Source organism: Nothobranchius furzeri, chromosome 16, assembly GCF_043380555.1.
Source record: "Nothobranchius furzeri strain GRZ-AD chromosome 16, NfurGRZ-RIMD1, whole genome shotgun sequence".
NCBI lineage: Eukaryota > Metazoa > Chordata > Actinopteri > Cyprinodontiformes > Nothobranchiidae > Nothobranchius > Nothobranchius furzeri.
In genome coordinates, this window is record NC_091756.1 from 47986041 (window position 1) to 48005956 (window position 19916).

Genomic DNA, 19916 nt, shown 5'->3' on the forward strand with positions numbered 1-19916 from the left:
ATCTTGTTCCTCTTGAAATGTCAACAAGGTTTGCAGAACCTGTTGCAAGGTAGAATGTAAAACCCACCTTAGAGGGTGGAAATAGGTATTTTAGTTGTGATCATGTCTATATCTACCTCAGTCTTTTCCTTTTGAAAGAAGAGAATAAAACCTGTATTCTAATTCATAGTAATTTTGTGTGGTAGAATTATCTGTAACTGGCATCGGCGAGCACTCAGATCCATGCATCGGTCTGGAAGAGTGGCATTGTTGCATCCCTAATTAAAATCTGTTGGCATCCAGTTACCACTTAAAGTCAGAATCCAAATCAAGATTGTAATTCATAATTTTGTTGCAGAAGCTTCTGTGCTGGAATGTCTGATAAATATCCTTCTTGAGGGTGTGAGTGAACCTCAAATATAGATGTAGGAAAAGGTCTCCACCCCCTCTAGGGGATTCTGATTATTTTTTACTCCCTGTACAAAACTAAGTAAACCCATGGAGAACAAAGATGTTTTATTATTCAAATACTCTCAACGCCAAAGGTTGCACAGCTGTATTATACAGGAGACCTGGTGTTATAGATCAGATCTGTTCCTTCTCTTCAGTTTAAGAACAGACCTTCATGAACACATCCAAAGCCTCATCTCATACAGAATGCACCCTTGCTCCCCAGAGGCCAGCACTTTAATTGCCCAGTGGGATTTTCTTGGCAGCTTGAAGGACTTCTGAAATGTTGACTTTATCCCCAAACTCCTTCTCTCTGTGCTCCAGTAATATGCCCTGCAGGAGAAGGGGGAAGAATTGGGTAACAAATTAAAGCTCCACTTTATGGTTGAATTTATCCTTAATATTTTTTACCTGCTGCCCTCGTCCAATGACAAACACCCCGCCGAGCACAAAGCCCTCTCCTAAAACATTTCCCATGAAGCCTTTCCTAAAGGCTCTCAAGCCACTCAGCCACACTCCAACACGCACAAACGCCAGAAGTCCCATCCTCCGCTCACGGGGTCCATAAAAACATCTCTAAAACAAAACAAAAATTAAATAAATAATACTTTTACTTGTTTTGGTCCCCAACTTTGAGACACACACACACCTTTTCATCCAGAAAAATTTCTCCCTTGAAGTATGGTCTGAAGTTCTGGACCTCTGTGCCAATATCCTCCTTCACCACAGCATAGAGTGGGACCCCAAGCTGGTCCAGCTGGGGCTTCAGAGAGGACAGCTCTGCAGCTTCCTGCAGTCAGAAAGCAGGAAAGAGCAAAGAAATATTTCAACAGCCCAACATTCAGAGCTTGGCGCTTTGTCTGGTGTAATATATATATATAAACCCCTGTCAAGTCTGACATTGACCATATTTCACATGAATGGTGTTGAGAATTACTAAACCTCAGCTCTAAAGATTCCCACCATCTCATCTCCCCTTGAATTAAGCTGCACACAGTGGGAGACATTTCTCCAGGCAGCAGCTCCACAGCTGTGGAAAACCCTGCCAATTTGAGACCACTGAACTTTTCTCAACTTCTCAAGGAGCATTTTCACTTTACGTCATTGTAACGTATTTAGGAAATGTATGCATTAGTAATTAGATTTTTTTATTTATATAATTTCAGTTATCATGCTCCTCACTTTGCAGCAATTGAGATTTGACAGAACAAAAACAAAAGGATTCAAACATTTGTTTAAAACACAACCCTAACCAGCATCATTATTTCTAATTGTATGCTTATTTAAACTCTGATGAACAGAGGACAGTGCCCAATTATTTTCCAACGTTTAAACATTCCAAATGTTTCTAAAGTGTTTTTCCCAGAAGAGCTTGCAATGTTTACTTTATGACTCCTAAGTGGCAAGTTGACACGTAATGGACCACATATTGGCTACACATCAGAATCTCTAGATTAGGATTGTTTTTGGGAAAAAAATAAATTTATAAAAAGGCACTAAAATTCCAGGAATGGTCCCACATCTTTAAAACAGATTGGATAGCTGACCCAGGTGTTGCAGAAATGAGGTAAACTTAACAGGAACCAAATGAATGCAGATGTCATTATTTCAGTTAATTCATATCAAACCTCTCTGCACAAAAATCATCCAGGCCGGCGCACTGCCATAACGACAGCTCCAGACTTCTCCCACAGAGCCTTGGCCTTAAATGTTTTTATTTCTGAGGGGGAGAAGGGAGTGAAAGGGTGATTGCACAAGAGATTAAACACATTCCAGCTTAACAATGGAGACTATTCATGCACTACAGGTCAACATTACGCTCAGCTGTTTTGAGGATGAAATCAAATAGAAAGAAGCTGACCCGACCCACCTCCTTTTAAAGTTTTGAGTTCCGCATCTTCCAAATACTGATGAGCAGCTTTTAGTGGAGGAGTCAGGAAGAAATCGGTGAAGAAGTTCAGCACTCCAGTGACAAGGCCGCCGACGGTGGCCACCGCGTCTCCAACAAGCGTCAGGGCCATGTCCGCTCTGGAGGGTTCCTGTCTGACTTCTGCAGCAGCAGGAGTATTTGATCCCTGAGCACTGCCTCAGAGCCAGCCCTCTGTGGACCTGGATCCTGCTCAGACTGCCTGATTAAACGCAGCTGCGTTCTGAGGGCGACACCAAACATTTATCTCTAAAACACCCAGTAAACAATCCCTGTCATGCACCGTTGGCTCTGCTCTGGCTCAAAGGTCAGCGCTGCAAGATTACAAAACAGAACAAGTATTTTGCTGGATAACTCAATAAAATAAATGCTTTGTCACTGTTGAAAGTCTCTACTATGCAGATCCTGATGATGAGAGTACCCTCTGGTGTGTTTGGGCAATGGGCTGTAAATATCTGAGGGGGTGGAGGCTCAGCCTTTCTTCCTGCAGAGCGAGTCTGAGCTCAGAGTACAACTGTTGGTTAAAAAGACCAAAGGAGTGAAAGTGTGTTAAAGCAAAGCAAATGATCAATGATTGCATGCAACGCACCACCAATGCTCTGCTTTAAACCTGTATGGTTTATAGTGATCTGGACTTGTTTTGGACTGAAACTTTAATACTTTATTTACATGAAAGTCCATCAGAGGAAAGAAGTGGACCCAGAATACAGTGAGTTATAACACCAGGTGATATTTATTTCATACTTTGCACATAAACACATTCGTCAAACTGAAGCGGTAAAATTCAAACGTGGATGATTCACTTCTTTTGGATCTTCTTCCTGAAAATAAGCAACATACTTAAATCACTCAAACTAAACTATGGTTGTGAAAAAGGATTTGTCCCCATCAACATGTTTTTTTTTTTTTGGTTTTTGCATTTTATTTGGTCATACGCACATCATCAAACACATTTCAATATCAGGCAAAGGTGATCTGAATAAATACAAATTGTTGTTTTTAATGATGATTTCATTTAAGCTATCCAGACCACACTGTCTCTATGTTAAAGGTGCATTATGTAAAGATGAAGTAACAATTACATCCTGTGGTAAAATTTGGTTACTGCTACCACTTTAAACACTTCTTTTACACATTCGTTCTGTGTTTATTTTTGTCATATATTTCTTTGTTCTTTTTACACAGTTTAGTAAAAAATAGTAAATCTTCAGGTAAAAAACATTTTTTTTTACTAAACTGTGTAAATAAAGATCAAAGAAATGGATCACTTTAAACAACTCTGGAGCTTTTTACCAGCCATCGTCAAATTACAATTGTCGGCGCTGCAGCATTAGCTCGCGGAAGACACGGCACCCCCACAATCACTGATGCTAAACGGTAGTTACGGCCCTCCTTCCTTTGTTTCGAAAGGGGAAAAACTGACAATCCCCACAGCTGGATGTGAAATAAGTTTTAGTATAACCTTCCTTTCAAATTGACTAAACATCGGACTCTTGGGATTTTTTCACTGTAGAATTCTCACTATATTCTTACATATTGCACCTTTAAACAAAATCAAAATTAGATTAAAACTAAATTTTGAATTCACTCAGATTATCTGTGTCTGAGACAGAAATCTGTAAGGGACAAAGCCTCTGTAAGCAGTTTACTTCTGTGAACATCTCTGGTGAGATTTTGTTTGTGAGCGGATCCACCCTCTGTTATTCTCTCGTCGTTATTTGCTCACTCACGTCTCTCCTGATTCACTCCACCATCGAGCCGCCGTCATCAGCCTTCTTATTGATGTTTTGCTCTTCTACCTCCTGAGATGATTAGAAACCAGTTAAACATTAAACCGTTGCATTTGGTTTCTGAACACCTTTTCATTCAAATGTATGGTGATAACTTAGGATAAAAAGAGGAATTAAAAAACAAGACACCTCCACTTCTTCTTTGACAGCTGTATTCTTTGATTCCTGTGATTCAGGCTCGGTGTCTGCAACTTCTTCTTCTTTTTCCGTCTTAGGTTGGAGGCCCTCATCCTTTGGAGTTGGGGCAGCTCCGGGCTCAGTGGTATCTTCAGGGTTAACACCATCAGCCTTATCATGACAGACAGAGAAATAGTGTAGATTAGATGATCAGAAGCTCTACAGCTTGTCTCTGAGTCTAACATTGTCCTTGTTTCAAAGCCACCGTTACATCACTCTGACCTGAAGATGACTCATCAGCGTCATTTATGTGACTTGTCTGCCTCTTCAGATGAGATGTATTAAATAACTGTTCTCTTGTTTCTGAGTGAACACATGCTTCTGAAGCTGCTGATGTATCTGGCTCAAAGTCAATAATTAAATATTCAACAGGAAGCCACCTTTTCCTGCTCCTGCAAGGAGACAGAACTGGATTCTTGTGTCTCAGCTTTGATCTCTACGCTAGTTTCTTCTTCTTTATTTGAAAAGGTTTCCTCTGTCTTCATGTCTTCACTCTCCAGTGTGGACTCTGGTTCTGCTTGGATGGAGTCCTCAGGTTTGTCTCCCTGTTCTTCTTCAACCTTGCAGTGAAGAATAAAAAGGTAGTTGGAGAGATTATGATAGACAATGATCTGACATCCTCCCTTCTCCTAGTCTGGTTTCTGTGACCAGAACACCCAAATGTCTCCTTTCTTCATCAGACCTTTGAACTTCTGCTCACTTTGCTCCTAAAGTTGATTTTCTCTGTCTCACTCCTCACTTGCAGGGGATTTTGCATTTCTTCATGAAGACAGCCACAATCACACACCGTAATACTTTCTTTGCATATGCTGAGTCAGGGTTTTGTTTTTTGTTTAGGTCATCTGTATCTTTAGAGAGTAAGTTGTTCTCATCTTGTGTTGCAGCTGATGGCGGTGGCTCTGTTTGTTCAGGTTCTTCTCCCGCTGTTTCAGTTACCTGTACAGGTGATGAAAGCAACACAATGATTACATAGTGCCACAGTATAACATCAGTAGACAGTTTGCCGTCTGTTTCATGACAGTTTGTTGATGTTTTTTTCACTCATCACCTTTGCTTCTTCTGGGTCACCTTCCATTATTTTCTGGTCAGCTTTTGACTCTTTATCAGGATTCTCCTCAACGTGATCGTCGGTTGTTTCCACTTCTGTTTGCTTCTGTTTCTTAAATCATTCTTTTCACTTATTTGACATTTGTTTCAACACCATCTGATGAGCGCCGTGCCAACAAACATGGCAGCCTTCTCCAACCATCATTTCAACAACTTAGTCAAAATCACTGACATAGAGCAAAATCCCCAGGATGTCAGAATCAAACAATCACACAAATGTGATTTGTAATGTTTATTACCTCCCGTTCAACATCAGTTTCCTGCACCTCGGGTGGATGCTCTCCTGTGCTCTGCTTGTTTTCTACATCAGGACAGCCTGGTCTTTCTTCTTTGACTGAATTTGCATCCTCAGCAGATTCTACAGCTGTTTCAGTGGGTGCAGCAGACTGTGTGGTCTTCTCAATCATCTGCTAAAATGATAAAGGAAGGCCTCTTTTCAGTTTCTATGCGGCACATATTTCTAACTAAAATCTTCAGTCTCTCAATACCTGCAGGGGTGAACTGCAAATGGTTTGATCTTTAACTATTCTGTTTCTTCAAAGCTGAAGGCAGCAGTAGCAGACAAAGGGCCTGATGAACTAAAGGTAAAAGGTGACTGGGTATTTGTGGTGATTACATCCTCCAGCCTGATGAGGTTGTTTGTCTAAGCCACTTTTTATCCTCCACAAACCCTCAAACCCTTTTTGAAGATCAGGGCTTTACCTGGGCCTGCCTGGTGTAATTGGTAGCGTTTCTGCTTCACAGCAAGACGGTTGCAGGTTAATAAACCTGGCCTTTCTTCTTGGAAAGCAGGTTCTTCCTGTACATGCGTCATTGTCTCTAGGTTTGAGTGAGTGTGTGGCTGATTGTATGTCTCGTTTGTCTCTATGCCCTATGGACTGAGAATCAATCAAGGGTGTCCCTATCTCGTGTCCAATTACTGCTGGACCAGCTCCCTGCAAACTACTCGAGACAAACTGGAAAATGACTGACTAACTTTTAAAGTTATATTATGGGGTTGGGTGAACTCGTTATTTACTAATATCCTACTATAGCTCTACATTCTAATGAAGCTTTTTGTTATTTTTCTACATAATCTTGTTGAAAAAGACAAACAACAAGTTACTGTTTCAGATGCAAGAAAATCAGTTATTATTCGGAGACCTGAAACTATTTTAAAGTAATTTGGCAGCTGCAAAGGTAGGGTGACCATTTTTTACCTATACACCCTTTGAAATAGTCTAGATGAATTTAATAATTAGCCCATAATAGAGACTACAATTCCGTGTACTAGACAGAGATTAAAAATGCAGTTTGTTGGAGTTAACAAGTAGAGTTTATTTTAACATTTGTATGAAAGAATAAGATGAATAGATAATTAATTTATATGTTATGTGTTATCTATTTTTTCCTGTAAGGGGAAGCACAAAACAAACTCCTTAAGACTGGAGTCATAATTTTTGTTTCACATTTTCACACTAACCTTTAAAAACTACACATAAATGAAGTGTTTAAAAAAATCTAGTTGTATGGAGTAAAGCAGACCCTTATCTAATGTTTTGGAGTAAGGGAACGCTGCCATGTTGAAAGCATGTGGTGTTGTGCTGCCCTCTGCTGGCTAGAGAAGAAAACGGTAGCTCACCTGTTTCTTATACTCCACATTAGAGTTGTGTCTGTACAGCCAGTGAGCCAGGTACAGGATGGGGTCCTTAGGTCGCCGCTCGGCCACCTCCACTAGTCCTTCCCCCAGACATTTCCCCAGGTGCTGTTTTATATACTCCGACTCCATATAATTGCCTTCTAACCACACACACACACACACACACACACACACACACACACACACACACACACACACACACACACACACACACACACACACACACACACACACACACACACACACACACACACACACACACACACAAGAAACATCAATATTCCTCTCTTCCGCCTTTTACATTCAGCGGTCGACACAGCGAGCCACCAGTCTAACAAAACATTTAGCATAAATGGGTTTGCGGAAGGAGCATGAAACCCTGGCGTGTGTAACCCAAAGGTAACTAAAGTAATTTATCTTTTCAATCTAATTTATTGTTCTAAGTTAAGTAAGCGTCCCGAATCAAGTAACACATTTGAACTTAAAAGCAAGAAAACGAACCCTTTTCTGCGCGTCTTATGTGTCTTTCCGGTTTCCATGGTAACCGTCCCACACCATCAATATTCCCCCCAGGCTTTGAAAACTGTTCCCACTTCGCCTGGTTCCACTAGGTTGTTAAAACAATTCAATTCACGTCATTGTGTAATTCGAATTTCCACTGAAATAATAAACAAATACAGTAAAAGACTCGGGGTTGTTTTATTCAACCTGTTTCTATTTGTTGAATGTTTTCAATATTTATTTTTAATAAAATTAAAAATAGCAAGTGACAATTACATGTTGTCTAGTTTCTTATTTAACATTTGTAGTAACGGGCATTTAATGTTACTAGTGACCTGTGGGGGCGCTGTAGACCATCAACGGAACAGTTCTAGTTGTCATTACCTTCTTACCCACCCAGCCCCAGGGGTGTGCACCATAGTGTTGAAGATGTACGCAAAGGTTGCTCCTGCTCTGTTTTATAAAGTTACACAACTCTCAAGAACCGTCTGGTCTCTTCATACAAAGATGTTACATATTGGCAACGAGGAAACTGGTGAGCTCGGAAAACGCTGTTAAAGTTGACAACGTATTTTTTTTCTTCTCAAGGCGGCTGAGCTAAGCTGTTTCCATGCTGGGGTTGCTGGCTGCGTATAACGCTCAAACACAGAGCTGAGAGGAGTATTGTGAAGTGTTGGAGCACTTTTTTGAGGCATACCAAATTTCGAATACAGGACGAAAGCGAGCCCATTTGTCGAGCTCAGTGGGCAGCAGGACATACAGTTTGATGAGGAACTTATTGAGTCCGGATAAGCCGGATTCTCAGAGTTGACGAGCCTGCTTCAGTCACATTATAACCCAAATCTGAGTGACATAGTCCAGAGATTGAAGTTAAGTTCATGGACAAGAGCGGCTTATGAGACTATAACAGAATATGTGGCTATGCTGCGGGAGTTGGCGCAACACTGTAACTACAGAGACAGGCTGTAGGAGATGCAATGTGATAGGCTCGTATGTGGCATTACAGATGACTGCATACAACGAAGACTGTTGGTGGAGCCTGAGTTGACATTTGAAAAGACCTTAAAGCTGGCACAAACCATTGAGACAGCAAATAAGGATATTTGTGATTTACAGCCAAGAACACTGGATGGGGCTGGAAGCAGGAGTGCTGCCTCGCTGCCAGTCCATAAAGTGATAATGGCGCATAAACGACAAGGCAAGAGTGGTCCATTTATCTGTTATAGGTGTGGTGGTGAACATCTGTCCCGGGACTGTTGTTTTTTAAATGAAAAATGTCATGGTTGTGGAAAAAGGGGCCATGTGAGGAAGATATGCAGGTTGGCGCCTCCTAGTGGCCAGCAGGGGAAGGAGGAGAAAATGAACATTACAAAGGACAAAAAGGGAAACTGGAAAAATAAATAGCAGTACGCACGTCACATAAGGAAAGCTACAGACCCACAATCCAATGAGGAAGAGGAGGTGTTTACTATGCTTAACATGAAGGAGTCAAAAATGGACAGTGTCGATCCAATTATTATACGGTTGGACGTAAATGGACAAAGGATCCGTTTTGAAGTGGATACTGACTGCAGTGTGACAGTTTTATCGAAAACTGAATATGGGAAGTTATGGCAAGACAGAAAAGCTCAGGAGCTGCAGGACTGCTCAGTGACGTTGAAAACGTATACAGGTGAAAGAGTCTCCACACTAGGGATGGCAAAAGTAACTGTATCACACAAAGACAAAGTCAAGCAGTTGCCAGCAGTGGTGGTAGCATGCAGCGGACCAAAATTGTTAGGTAGAGCTTGGTTGAAGGAGTTGTAAATGAACTGTATACAGGTCCATAAGATAGGACAACATCAGCTGACCTTACAGCACGTGCTGCAGAAAAAAGAAGTGTTCAAAGAGGTACTGGGTACTTGGAGGGGTCCACCAGTAAAAATACACACAAAGGAAAATGTCATCCTAAAATTCTACAAACCTAGATCAGTGCCATATGCAATGAGGAAGAAGGTGGAGACAGCTAGAGAAACTCACAAAGCAGGGCATCATTAATCCAGTGAAGTTTTCGGAGCGGACAATACTGCACGCATCTGTGGTGACTACAAACTCACCGTTAACTAAGTCTCCAAAGCTGGAGCAGTATCCAATACCAAAGTTGGAGGATTTATTTGAGAAGCTGTCTGGGGGTGAGAAGTTGAGCAAACTGTCCCATGTCATGCGTACCAACAAGCCATTCTGGACAAGGCGTCCAAGTCAAATGTCACCATTAACACCCACAAAGGTCTGTTTTAAGTGAATGGCTTACCATTTGGTGTTTCCTCTAGTCCAGCTATTTTTCAGAGAATGATGAAGGGTCTGGTGGCAGGAATTCCAAATGTGGCTGTCTACTTAGATGACATCTTACTGACCTACCAAAACAACTATGAGCATCTGGAGACCCTGAATGAGGTGTTGAAGAGGCTTCAAGAGGCAGGTCTGCGGCTGGAGCAGAGAAAATGTGCCTTCGGGGATCAGGAAGCAGAGCTCCTTGTTCACAAGGTGGATGCTTTGGGGCTCCACTTCCTGCCAAACAAGGTAAAGGCCATAGAATAGGCACCTGCAACCACTAATGTCATGGAACTAAAAGCCTACCTGGGTTTACTCAACTGCTATAACAGGTTCCTACCAAACCTGCCAACATTTGTTAGTCCCTTTACATAATCTGTTAAGGAAGGGAGTTGAGAGAGATGGCGCTTGCGCACGGTCACGCTGCGAGCTGCTCGTCCTCTTTACGCACTGATGCCTTGCATTTTATCGGTTTTTATTGGCGTTTTATTGGCTTTTATGCACTTTTCTTGTCGCTGATCCCTTTTTTGAATGGTGTGGATCCTCTGCTGACATATGATCGAGCTGCGCTGCTGAGGCTTCGTCCTTCCGTTGATGTAGCCGGCAGCGCGCGCTGGGAACCGGGCTGTGCGAGCTATGAACCTCACGGACGATGCTGCTGGTTGAACTGCCCGCGTGCTCTCTCCACCCAAGCCGTGATGTGTCGGCCCTCTGTCCGCCCCAGCTCGAGAAGGAAGCATCGGAGAAGACGAGGAAAGAGAGGTAGCCGGCGCGTGAGACGTCGGCCTGGATCCCTGAACAAGCGGCTGGCCCGATCCGGCCCAGCTTCTGACCCGATGGTTCCGAGATGTCTCCTGGATTACTCGGCGCCCTGCCCAGGGAACTCGGCCGGCTCTGATGGTGTATTGGCACCGCGCCACGGCCGATCGGCTCGAAGATCACGCCAGACTGGGGTTTGCTGGGAGAATCTGCGCTCGGTTACGGGCACAGAGTTAGAGGGGACTGGGTCCGTGCGCGATCTCTGTGCTGCAGCCCCGCTGAAGACCCGGTTTGGTTTGGTCAATGCCAGGTCTGTGCTGAACAAAACTTTTATTCTTCGTGACTTTTTTATTCAGCATGACCTGGGTTTTCTCTGCATCTGTGAGTCCTGGATCCCGTTTGGCGACACAAGTTTCCTACTCGAGCTCATACCACCTGGCTGCTCGTGTTTTAATATCCCCAGGTCACGGGGCAGAGGTGGAGGGCTGGTTGTTGTTTTTAAATCCAGCTTTCCTTGTAAACAGCTTACACCCACCATGTCATTTTCTTCCTTTGAACTGTGCTTATTTGAACTGTGCATCTCCCCCCGCCTGCTCGTTGTGCTGATTTATCGCCCTCCAAAGACTGACTCTAACTTCCTTAATGATTTCTGTGATCTTGTGGCAGACTGCATCCTAAATATGATTATGTCCTATTTTTTGGTGATTTTAACATCCATATCTGCTGTCCTGATAATGTGCTTGCTAAAGGTTTTTTTTAATTTGCTAGAGTCATTCAATCTAACTCAATGGGTATCATCCCCAACTCATGCCAGGGGTCACACCCTGGACCTGGTTATCTCTTATGGTCTACCCATCATGAACCTTGTGACTTTGCCTCCTGTGTTCTCTGACCACTCTCCAATACTCTGTGATGTTATGTTGCCATGTCCTGTCCCTGTGTGTGAAGCTCCAGCTACTAGGTTCAGAGCCCTGGATGCAGAAACAATTTCAAAGTTTGTGGACTGTATGTCTGTAAGGTTAGAGACCTTTAACCCTGATCCATCTAACGTTGATCACTATTCACAACACTTTGATGTACTTTGTAATCAGGTCCTGGACGTGGTTGCCCCTCTCAAGCTTTGCAAGTCTCGGCCTAGGAGGGAGCCTTGGCTCTCTGATGTCACACGGGCTTGTAGGCGGGCGTGTAGATCCTCTGAGAGAAAGTGGAAAAAGGATGGCCTACAGGTCTTGCGTGAGTTGTTCAGAGCATCTCTGGTTGCTTATCAGGATGCAGTGAGGGCCGCCAGAATGGCCTATTTTGCAGACATCATTGAGACAAACTCCAATAATCCTAAGATTCTCTTCAAAACGCTAAACTCAGTTCTGGTGTATCAGGAGCCTAGCACCATGTCTCCTACAGCTGCTGGAAACTCTGAAGCTTTTCACAAATTCTTTGTTGATAAAGTGTCGGGCATTAGAGCAGCTATTTCTGGTAACTCTGTTGACCCTGTTCCAGTTCCTCCATTACCACCCACCCTGAGCTCCCTCAATACAGTTTCATACTCTGAGCTGAGTAAGCTAGTTGTGAGGCAGAAGCCATCTGGCTCTCCACTTGATGTTCTACCGCCTCGTCTCTGGAAGGCTGCCTTTCCGTGCCTTGGCCCTTCACTTGGTCAGATTATCAATGGGAGCCTCAGCACAGGTGTGGTCCCAGCTGCTTTGAAAGCAGCAGTTATTCGGCCGACCCTGAGGAAACCTGGTGCTGATGTCTCTGTGTTCGAAAATTACAGGTCTATCTCTACCCTGCCCTTTACATCTAAACTGCTTGAGAAAGTCGTTTATCAGCAGCTGGTCTCACATTTAGCTGACTCTGATCTGTTTGAGGTTTTCCAATCAGGGTTCAGGTCTGGCCATAGCACAGAGTCTGCTCTACTGAGGGTCCTAAATGACATCTATCTATCACTAGATCACGGAACATCTGTGCTGCTTCTGTTATTAGACCTGACAGCAGCCTTCGACACAGCTGACCACGCGATTCTACTCGATCGCTTGGAACGATGGGTTGGGATCAAAGGGTCAGCTCTGGACGGGTTTAGATCTTATCTCCAAAACAGGACATTCTGTGTTAAACTGGGTGATGTTTTTTCTTCTTGGGAGGGGCTCCGGTGGGGGGTCCCGCAGGGGTCGATCCTTGGTACACTTTTGTTTGCCATTTATCTGCTACCTCTGGGGTCAATCTTTCGTAAACATGGCCTATCATTCCATCTGTATGCTGACGATTGCCAGATTTACTCTCCATTGTGTCAGGAGAAAGGTCACTCTATTCAGTCCTTTGTCTCCTGTGTTAATGAGGTGAAGTCTTGGCTAATGTCCAACTATCTACATCTGAATGAGGGAAAGACAGAGCTCATTGTTTTTCACCCCAACAGCAGGAATGTGGATCGTTATGCTGATCTTGGCCCTCTTTCTCCATACTCAAAACCAGTTGTTACCAGTTTGGGGGTGAAACTTGATGTAGGACTTAAATTTGATGCTCACATCAATTCTGTGATCCGGTCCAGTTTCTTTCACCTGAGACGCCTTGCTAAAATCAAGCATATGCTGTCGAGAGCCCACCTGGAGCGGGTACTGCATGCCTTTGTAATTTCTCGGCTTGACTACTGCAACTCTCTCTATGCAGGGTTGTGTAAGTCAACACTGCGTCGCCTACAGGTTGTGCAGAACAGCGCTGCCAGGTTCCTGACTGGGACCAGGAAACGGGACCACATCAGTCCAGTTCTGGCCTCCCTGCACTGGCTTCCGATTTCCTATCGCTCACAATTCAAAATACTCGTCTTTGTTTATCATTTCTTCCAGGGTGGTGCTCCCCCCTATCTGGCCACACTCCTGAACAGACATTCCCCATCACGCGCTCTGCGCTCCTCTGACCAAGGCCTGCTCGCTGTCCCTCGGTCTAGGTGTCGTACCCGTGGGGACCGGGCTTTCTCAGTCCTAGCACCGATACTCTGGAACCAGTTGCCACCCTCAGTTAGGCTGTCCCCATCTCTGCCAGTCTTTAAGAACCACCTAAAAACACACCTCCTCCGCTTGGCGTTTCCAGAACATGTTTGATTATGGCCCTCTATTATGTTGAATCCATTCCACAGTTTTCATTGGTACACTCAATCCATCCACTCAATCCAATTGTGTTTCACACATTTGTATTTTACCGGAATGTTTCATCTATTTTGTTATTTCCATTTTGTATTTTGTAATTTGTATTTTGTAATTTGAATTTCTTTTATTGTTGATTTATTCAGTATAATTACTTACAACTGTACCATGTTCAGCGCTTTGGGCTTCCTGACAGGGTTGCGGAAGGCGCTTTATAAATAAAGCTTTGATTGATTGATTGTTTGAGGAAGGAGACACAGTGGACGTGGCAGGAGGAACAGAGCAAAGCATTCAAAGAGTCTAAGAAGCTAATGCAATCCTCAGATGTGCTGGTGCACTATGATAGCCGTAAAGATTTAATACTGTCCTGTGATGCATCACCTTATCGGCTAGGGGCAGTGTTGGCACACCGCATGCCAGATGGACAAGAACGACCCATCAGATTCATGTCACAAACCTGAACAACGGCAGAGTCAGACAATTCAAACAATGGGTATCATCCTAAACAATGGGTATCATCCCCAACTTATGCCAGGGGTCACACCCTGGACCTGGTTATCTCTTATGGTCTACCCATCATGAACCTTGTGACTTTGCCTCCTGTGTTCTCTGACCACTCTCCAATACTCTGTGATGTTACGTTGCCATGTCCTGTCCCTGTGTGTGAAGCTCCAGCTACTAGGTTCAGAGCCCTGGATGCAGAAACTATTTCAAAGTTTGTGGACTGTATGTCCGTAAGGTTAGAGACCTTTAACCCAGATCCATCTAACGTTGATCACTATTCACATCACTTTGATGTACTTTGTAATCAGGTCCTGGACGTGGTTGCCCCTCTCAAGCTTTTCAAGTCTCGGCCTAGGAGGGAGCCTTGGCTCTCTGATGTCACACGGGCTTGTAGGCGGGCGTGTAGATCCTCTGAGAGAAAGTGGAAAAAGGATGGCCTACAGGTCTCGCGTGAGTTGTTCAGAGCATCTCTGGTTGCTTATCAGGATGCAGTGAGGGCCGCCAGAATGGCCTATTTTGCAGACATCATTGAGACAAACTCCAATAATCCTAAGATTCTCTTCAAAACGCTAAACTCAGTTCTGGTGTATCAGGAGCCTAGCACCATGTCTCCTACAGCTGCTGGAAACTCTGAAGCTTTTCACAAATTCTTTGTTGATAAAGTGTCGGGCATTAGAGCAGCTATTTCTGGTAACTCTGTTGACCCTGTTCCAGTTCCTCCATTACCACCCACCCTGAGCTCCCTCAATACAGTTTCATACTCTGAGCTGAGTAAGCTTGTTGCGAGGCAGAAGCCATCTGGCTCTCCACTTGATGTTCTACCGCCTCGTCTCTGGAAGGCTGCCTTTCCATGCCTTGGCCCATCACTTGGTCAGATTATCAATGGAAGCCTCAGCACAGGTGTGGTCCCAGCTGCTTTGAAAGCAGCAGTTATTCGGCCGACCCTGAAGAAACCTGGTGCTGATGTCTCTGTGATAGAAAATTACGGGCCTATCTCTACCCTGCCCTTTACATCTAAACTGCTTGAGAAAGTCGTTTATCAGCAGCTGGTCTCACATTTAGCTGACTCTGATCTGTTTGAGGTTTTCCAATCAGGGTTCAGGTCTGGCCATAGCACAGAGTCTGCTCTACTGAGGGTCCTAAATGACATCTATCTATCACTAGATCACGGAACATCTGTGCTGCTTCTGTTATTAGACCTGACAGCAGCCTTCGACACAGTTGACCGTGTGATTCTACTCGATCGCTTGGAACGATGGGTTGGGATCAAAGGGTCAGCTCTGGACTGGTTTAGATCGTATCTCCAAAACAGGACATTCTGTGTTAAACTGGGTGATGTTTTTTCTTCTTGGGAGGGGCTCCGGTGGGGGGTCCCGCAGGGGTCGATCCTTGGTCCACTTTTGTTTGCCATTTATCTGCTACCTCTGGGGTCAATCTTTCGTAAACATGGCCTATCATTCCATCTGTATGCTGACGATTGCCAGATTTACTCTCCATTGTGTCAGGAGAAAGGTCACTCTATTCAGTCCTTTGTCTCCTGTGTTAATGAGGTGAAGTCTTGGCTAATGTCCAACTATCTACATCTGAATGAGGGAAAGACAGAGCTCATTGTTTTTCACCCCAACAGCAGGAATGTGGATCGTTATGCTGATCTTGGCCCTCTTTCTCCATACTCAAAACCAGTTGTTACCAGTTTGGGGGTGAAACTTGATGTAGGACTTAAATTTGATGCTCACATCAATTCTGTGATCCGGTCCAGTTTCTTTCACCTGAGACGCCTTGCTAAAATCAAGCATATGCTGTCGAGAGCCCACCTGGAGCGGGTACTGCATGCCTTTGTAATTTCTCGGCTTGACTACTGCAACTCTCTCTATGCAGGGTTGTGTCAGTCAACACTGCGTCGCCTACAGGTTGTGCAGAACAGCGCTGCCAGGTTCCTGACTGGGACCAGGAAACGGGACCACATCAGTCCAGTTCTGGCCTCCCTGCACTGGCTTCCGATTTCCTATCGCTCACAATTCAAAATACTCGTCTTTGTTTATCATTTCTTCCAGGGTGGTGCTCCCCCCTATCTGGCCACACTCCTAAACAGACATTTCCCATCACGCGCTCTGCGCTCCTCTGACCAAGGCCTGCTCGCTGTCCCTCGGTCTAGGTGTCATACCCGTGGGGACCGGGCTGTCTCAGTCCTAGCACCGTTACTCTAACCAGTTGCCACCCTCAGTTAGGCTGTCCCCTTCTCTGCCAGTCTTTAAGAATCACCTAAAAACACACCTCCTCCGCTTGGCGTTTCCAGAACATGTTTGATTATGGCCCTCTATTATGTTGAATCCATTCCACAGTTTTCATTGGTACACTCAATCCATCCACTCAATCCAATTGTGTCTCACACATTTGTATTTTACCGGAATGTTTCATCTATCTTGTAATTTCCATTTTGTATTTTGTAATTTGAATTTCTTTTATTGTTGATTTATTCAGTATAATTACTTACAACTGTACCATGTTCAGCGCTTTGGGCTTCCTGACAGGGTTGCGGAAGGCGCTTTATAAATAAAGCTTTGATTGATTTGATTGATTGATTGATTCACAGCTCGACAAAGAGGGTTTGGCTGTGATGTTTGGCATCAAGCGCTTCCATAAATATCTCTATGAAGGAAGTTTGTCAGTTGCACAGATCACAATTACTGTCACTTTTCAAAGAGATGAAAGCAGTGCCTCAGATTGCTCCCCCCCGCATTCAATGTTGGGCTGTAATGTTGAGAGCTTATGAATATGAGATTGTTTATAAGCCCGGAAAGCAGCACAGCTATGCGGACGCGCCGAGTCGACTGCCTCTGCCTCGGCATCCCACAGAGGAAGAGCTGGAGGACTGAGTGTTGATAATGGAAGACATAACGCTAGTGTCGGCGAGGGAACTGAACAGGTGGAAACGCAAAGACCCTGTGTTGCCCAGAATGCTACAGTTTGTCCATCATGACTGGCCTCTAGCAGACTGATCCCATTTTCCAGTCTTATGTGGTAAGAAAAACAGAGCTGAGTGTGCAAGATGGATGTGTGTTGTAGGGATCACGGGTGATAATCCCTCCCCCAGGATGGAGTGCATTTCTACACCAGCTGCATCATGGGTACCCTGGCATCACTCGGATGAAAGCATTAGCGCAAAGTTATCGCTGGTGGCCAGGGTTGGACCAAGACATTGAAGCAGCTGTGAAAGAGTGTCAAACCTGCCAACAACATTGCAACTCACCTGTTTCAACCAAGCCCCCACAATGCAGGTCTGAAATTGAAACCAGTGCAGAAGTGAAACAAACTGCAGTTCAACCCTCATCCGCTGTGGGTTGGTGTCAGAAGCAAGCAAATCCTTGTTAGCTCCCATGTTAAAAATACCAATTTCACAGCAGAAATAAACATGTTTACAGCCTGGTTCCAAAACATGTTTTTGGTTTAATTGATCTAGTTTACACTCATGACAACTCTGAGGGGGTGAATCTTTTTGGTCACTCTTCTGTTTAAGTGTATTAAATGCCTAAAATTCTGTATAATTAATGAGCCTCAGACCCACGTGGCCACAGAGATCGATCCAGGGAAAGGCCTCTGTAGAGCCTCAGTCTCGCCTGAAAACTGTTCCGCCATTTTCAGTTCTCAACTTAGAACATTAGTTGTGCCGTTTGTGTATTGTTTTTTGGATATTATTTGTGCAATTGTTGGACAAAATGACTTCATGTGGTATTAACTGCACTAATAGAGCGTCCAAGGAGTCTCCACTTCATTTTTTTCGGTAAGTAAAATTATATTTATGTATTTATGTCGATGATTTTACGTCACTGTTGCTCTTGCACTAGCTGAGCTTAGATTTTAACATGTACTGTTTAACCATGAAATTTAAATGTAATAGGGTAAAACCCAGTGCATTTAACATAAACGCTGCATTTTAGAAAATTGGTTGAAATATAACATGTTGGTGGAGCTGGGTTCCCACTATCGGTATGGTCTCCTCCCCGCAGCTTGCCGCATCTCTGATCGCCGCCGCGCTTGTCTGCTGCGCGGGCTGCCGGCTCTTGGATGGAAACCAATGTTTTCTACCCGGTTCTCCCAAGTGGCAGCTCTGCGCATCTCTGATCGCAGTGGCGCTTGTCTGCGGGCTGCCGGCTTGTGGAGCTCTCGGGAGACCTCTGTGTTCTACCCGGTTTTACCGGTCAGCCCGGCGTATCTCTGACTCAGAAGCTCTGGTGTTGTGCACAGTTAACTCTGGCTGTAGCTAGGTTGCTACCTCCGTTAGCTTAGCTCCCACCTCCATGTTAGCTTTGGGTTAGCTTCAGGTTAGCTTGTAGCTACATTAGCTTCAGTTCAACAGGTGTCGTCATTTGATCCCAGCCTTACAGCCCCACCCTCCTCTCCACCTCTTTTCCCTTTTGTGGAATTGCCTGGGCTTGACTGAACCTGTGACACGGTAAAAATGGCGGTGGTGGCCACCTCCCATTTTTCCTCAAAAACGTGTTATTGGAGTCTATGGAAACCCATTGTCCATATATGTATATGTCAATGGTTTCAACACTACTTCACCCGTGGGAGTGGCCAAGTAACCCTTGGCAGAGACTACATATTGACTATGCGGGACCTTTTACGGGATCCATGTTTTTGATCATAATGGATGCTCATTCCAAATGGATGGATGCATACCCAGTGAAAACAGCTACAACAACCGCTACTATAGAATGGCTGAGGAAAAGCTTCAGCAGCCAAGGTCTACCTGAGACTATTGTGTCCAGTAATGCTTCCTGTTTTGTGAGCATGGAGTTTAAGGACTTTGTGAACAAGAACATCAATGAACACATTAAATCAGCACCATACCATGCTTCTTCAAATGATTGTGCTGAACGGGCTGCCCGGACCTTTAAATTAATGATGAAAAAGGCTGGAGAATTGTAGCGTATTGCTACCAAGGTTGCACAAGTGTTGTTCAACTACCGCATTACACCACAGTCTACCACAGGAGTGTCACCTGCTGAGCTTTTGCAAGACTGAAGATTGAGATCCACATTGGATCTGGTGCACCCTGACCTCAGAGCTAAAGGGGAGACGATACAGCGGATTCAAAAAGAACATCAGGACAGGGGAAGTAAAGAGAGAAGTTTCACACTAGGAGATGCAGTAATGACACGAAACTTCAGTTAGGGACCCAAATGGATTCCAGGATTTATTGTCAAGGTCACAGGTCCACTATCATACAAGGTGATGTTGAGTGAAGGATCCATGGTGAGGAGGCATGTGGACCAGATTTTGGTGAGAGAGGAGAAGGAGTTACTGGAACTTCACACCCCGGAGCTACCGTTGGTTTCTGGAGCAACACCTGAAGCTGCAGTAGGATCCCAGATCTTCATACCAGGAGAGGACAGCCATACGCAGGAAGGAGACGTTGCAGAGGAATCAGTACCTGCAGTGTTGGATATACCTTTACGGGAAGTGGTAAAGGTGACACCTGAGTCACCAAGAGTGGTTCTAAATGTGCTAGGATTAAACCTAGTTACTTGAAGAACTAAATGTGTTAAGAGTTTGCATGCACAGGTTTAGGTGTAACCATAACTAGGTTGGAAGGTTATAGTTTAACAACGAGAATGTTAATAAGTAACTAAGAG

General features: G+C 44.3%; 2 protein-coding genes across 3 annotated transcripts; both read right to left on the reverse strand.

Moving 5' to 3' along the window:
* Nucleotides 1–478: 478 nt before the first annotated feature.
* On the reverse strand, nt 479–2607 carry LOC107387658 (peroxiredoxin-like 2A). Its single transcript, XM_015962756.3, has 5 exons — nt 2300–2607; nt 2058–2149; nt 1079–1219; nt 841–1005; nt 479–762 (listed from the first exon to the last, which is right to left on the reverse strand). Exons 1-5 carry the CDS (start codon nt 2448–2450, stop codon nt 667–669), a joined length of 645 nt encoding a protein of 214 aa, XP_015818242.1. The 5' UTR covers nt 2451–2607; the 3' UTR covers nt 479–666.
* A 463-nt stretch (nt 2608–3070) lies between these two features.
* dydc2 (DPY30 domain containing 2) lies at nt 3071–7638 on the reverse strand. Of its 2 annotated transcripts, none has more exons than XM_015962752.3 (7): nt 7571–7638; nt 7052–7209; nt 5670–5837; nt 4704–4883; nt 4276–4434; nt 4087–4158; nt 3071–3177 (listed from the first exon to the last, which is right to left on the reverse strand). In XM_015962752.3, the coding sequence occupies exons 2-6, from the start codon at nt 7196–7198 to the stop codon at nt 4099–4101; spliced, it is 714 nt and encodes a 237-aa protein (XP_015818238.3). In that variant the 5' UTR covers nt 7199–7209; nt 7571–7638; the 3' UTR covers nt 3071–3177; nt 4087–4098. The 2 variants fall into 2 exon arrangements, with proteins under 2 accessions (XP_015818238.3, XP_015818237.3); XM_015962751.3 differs by having other exon boundaries at nt 5670–5840.
* Nucleotides 7639–19916: the final 12278 nt, after the last annotated feature.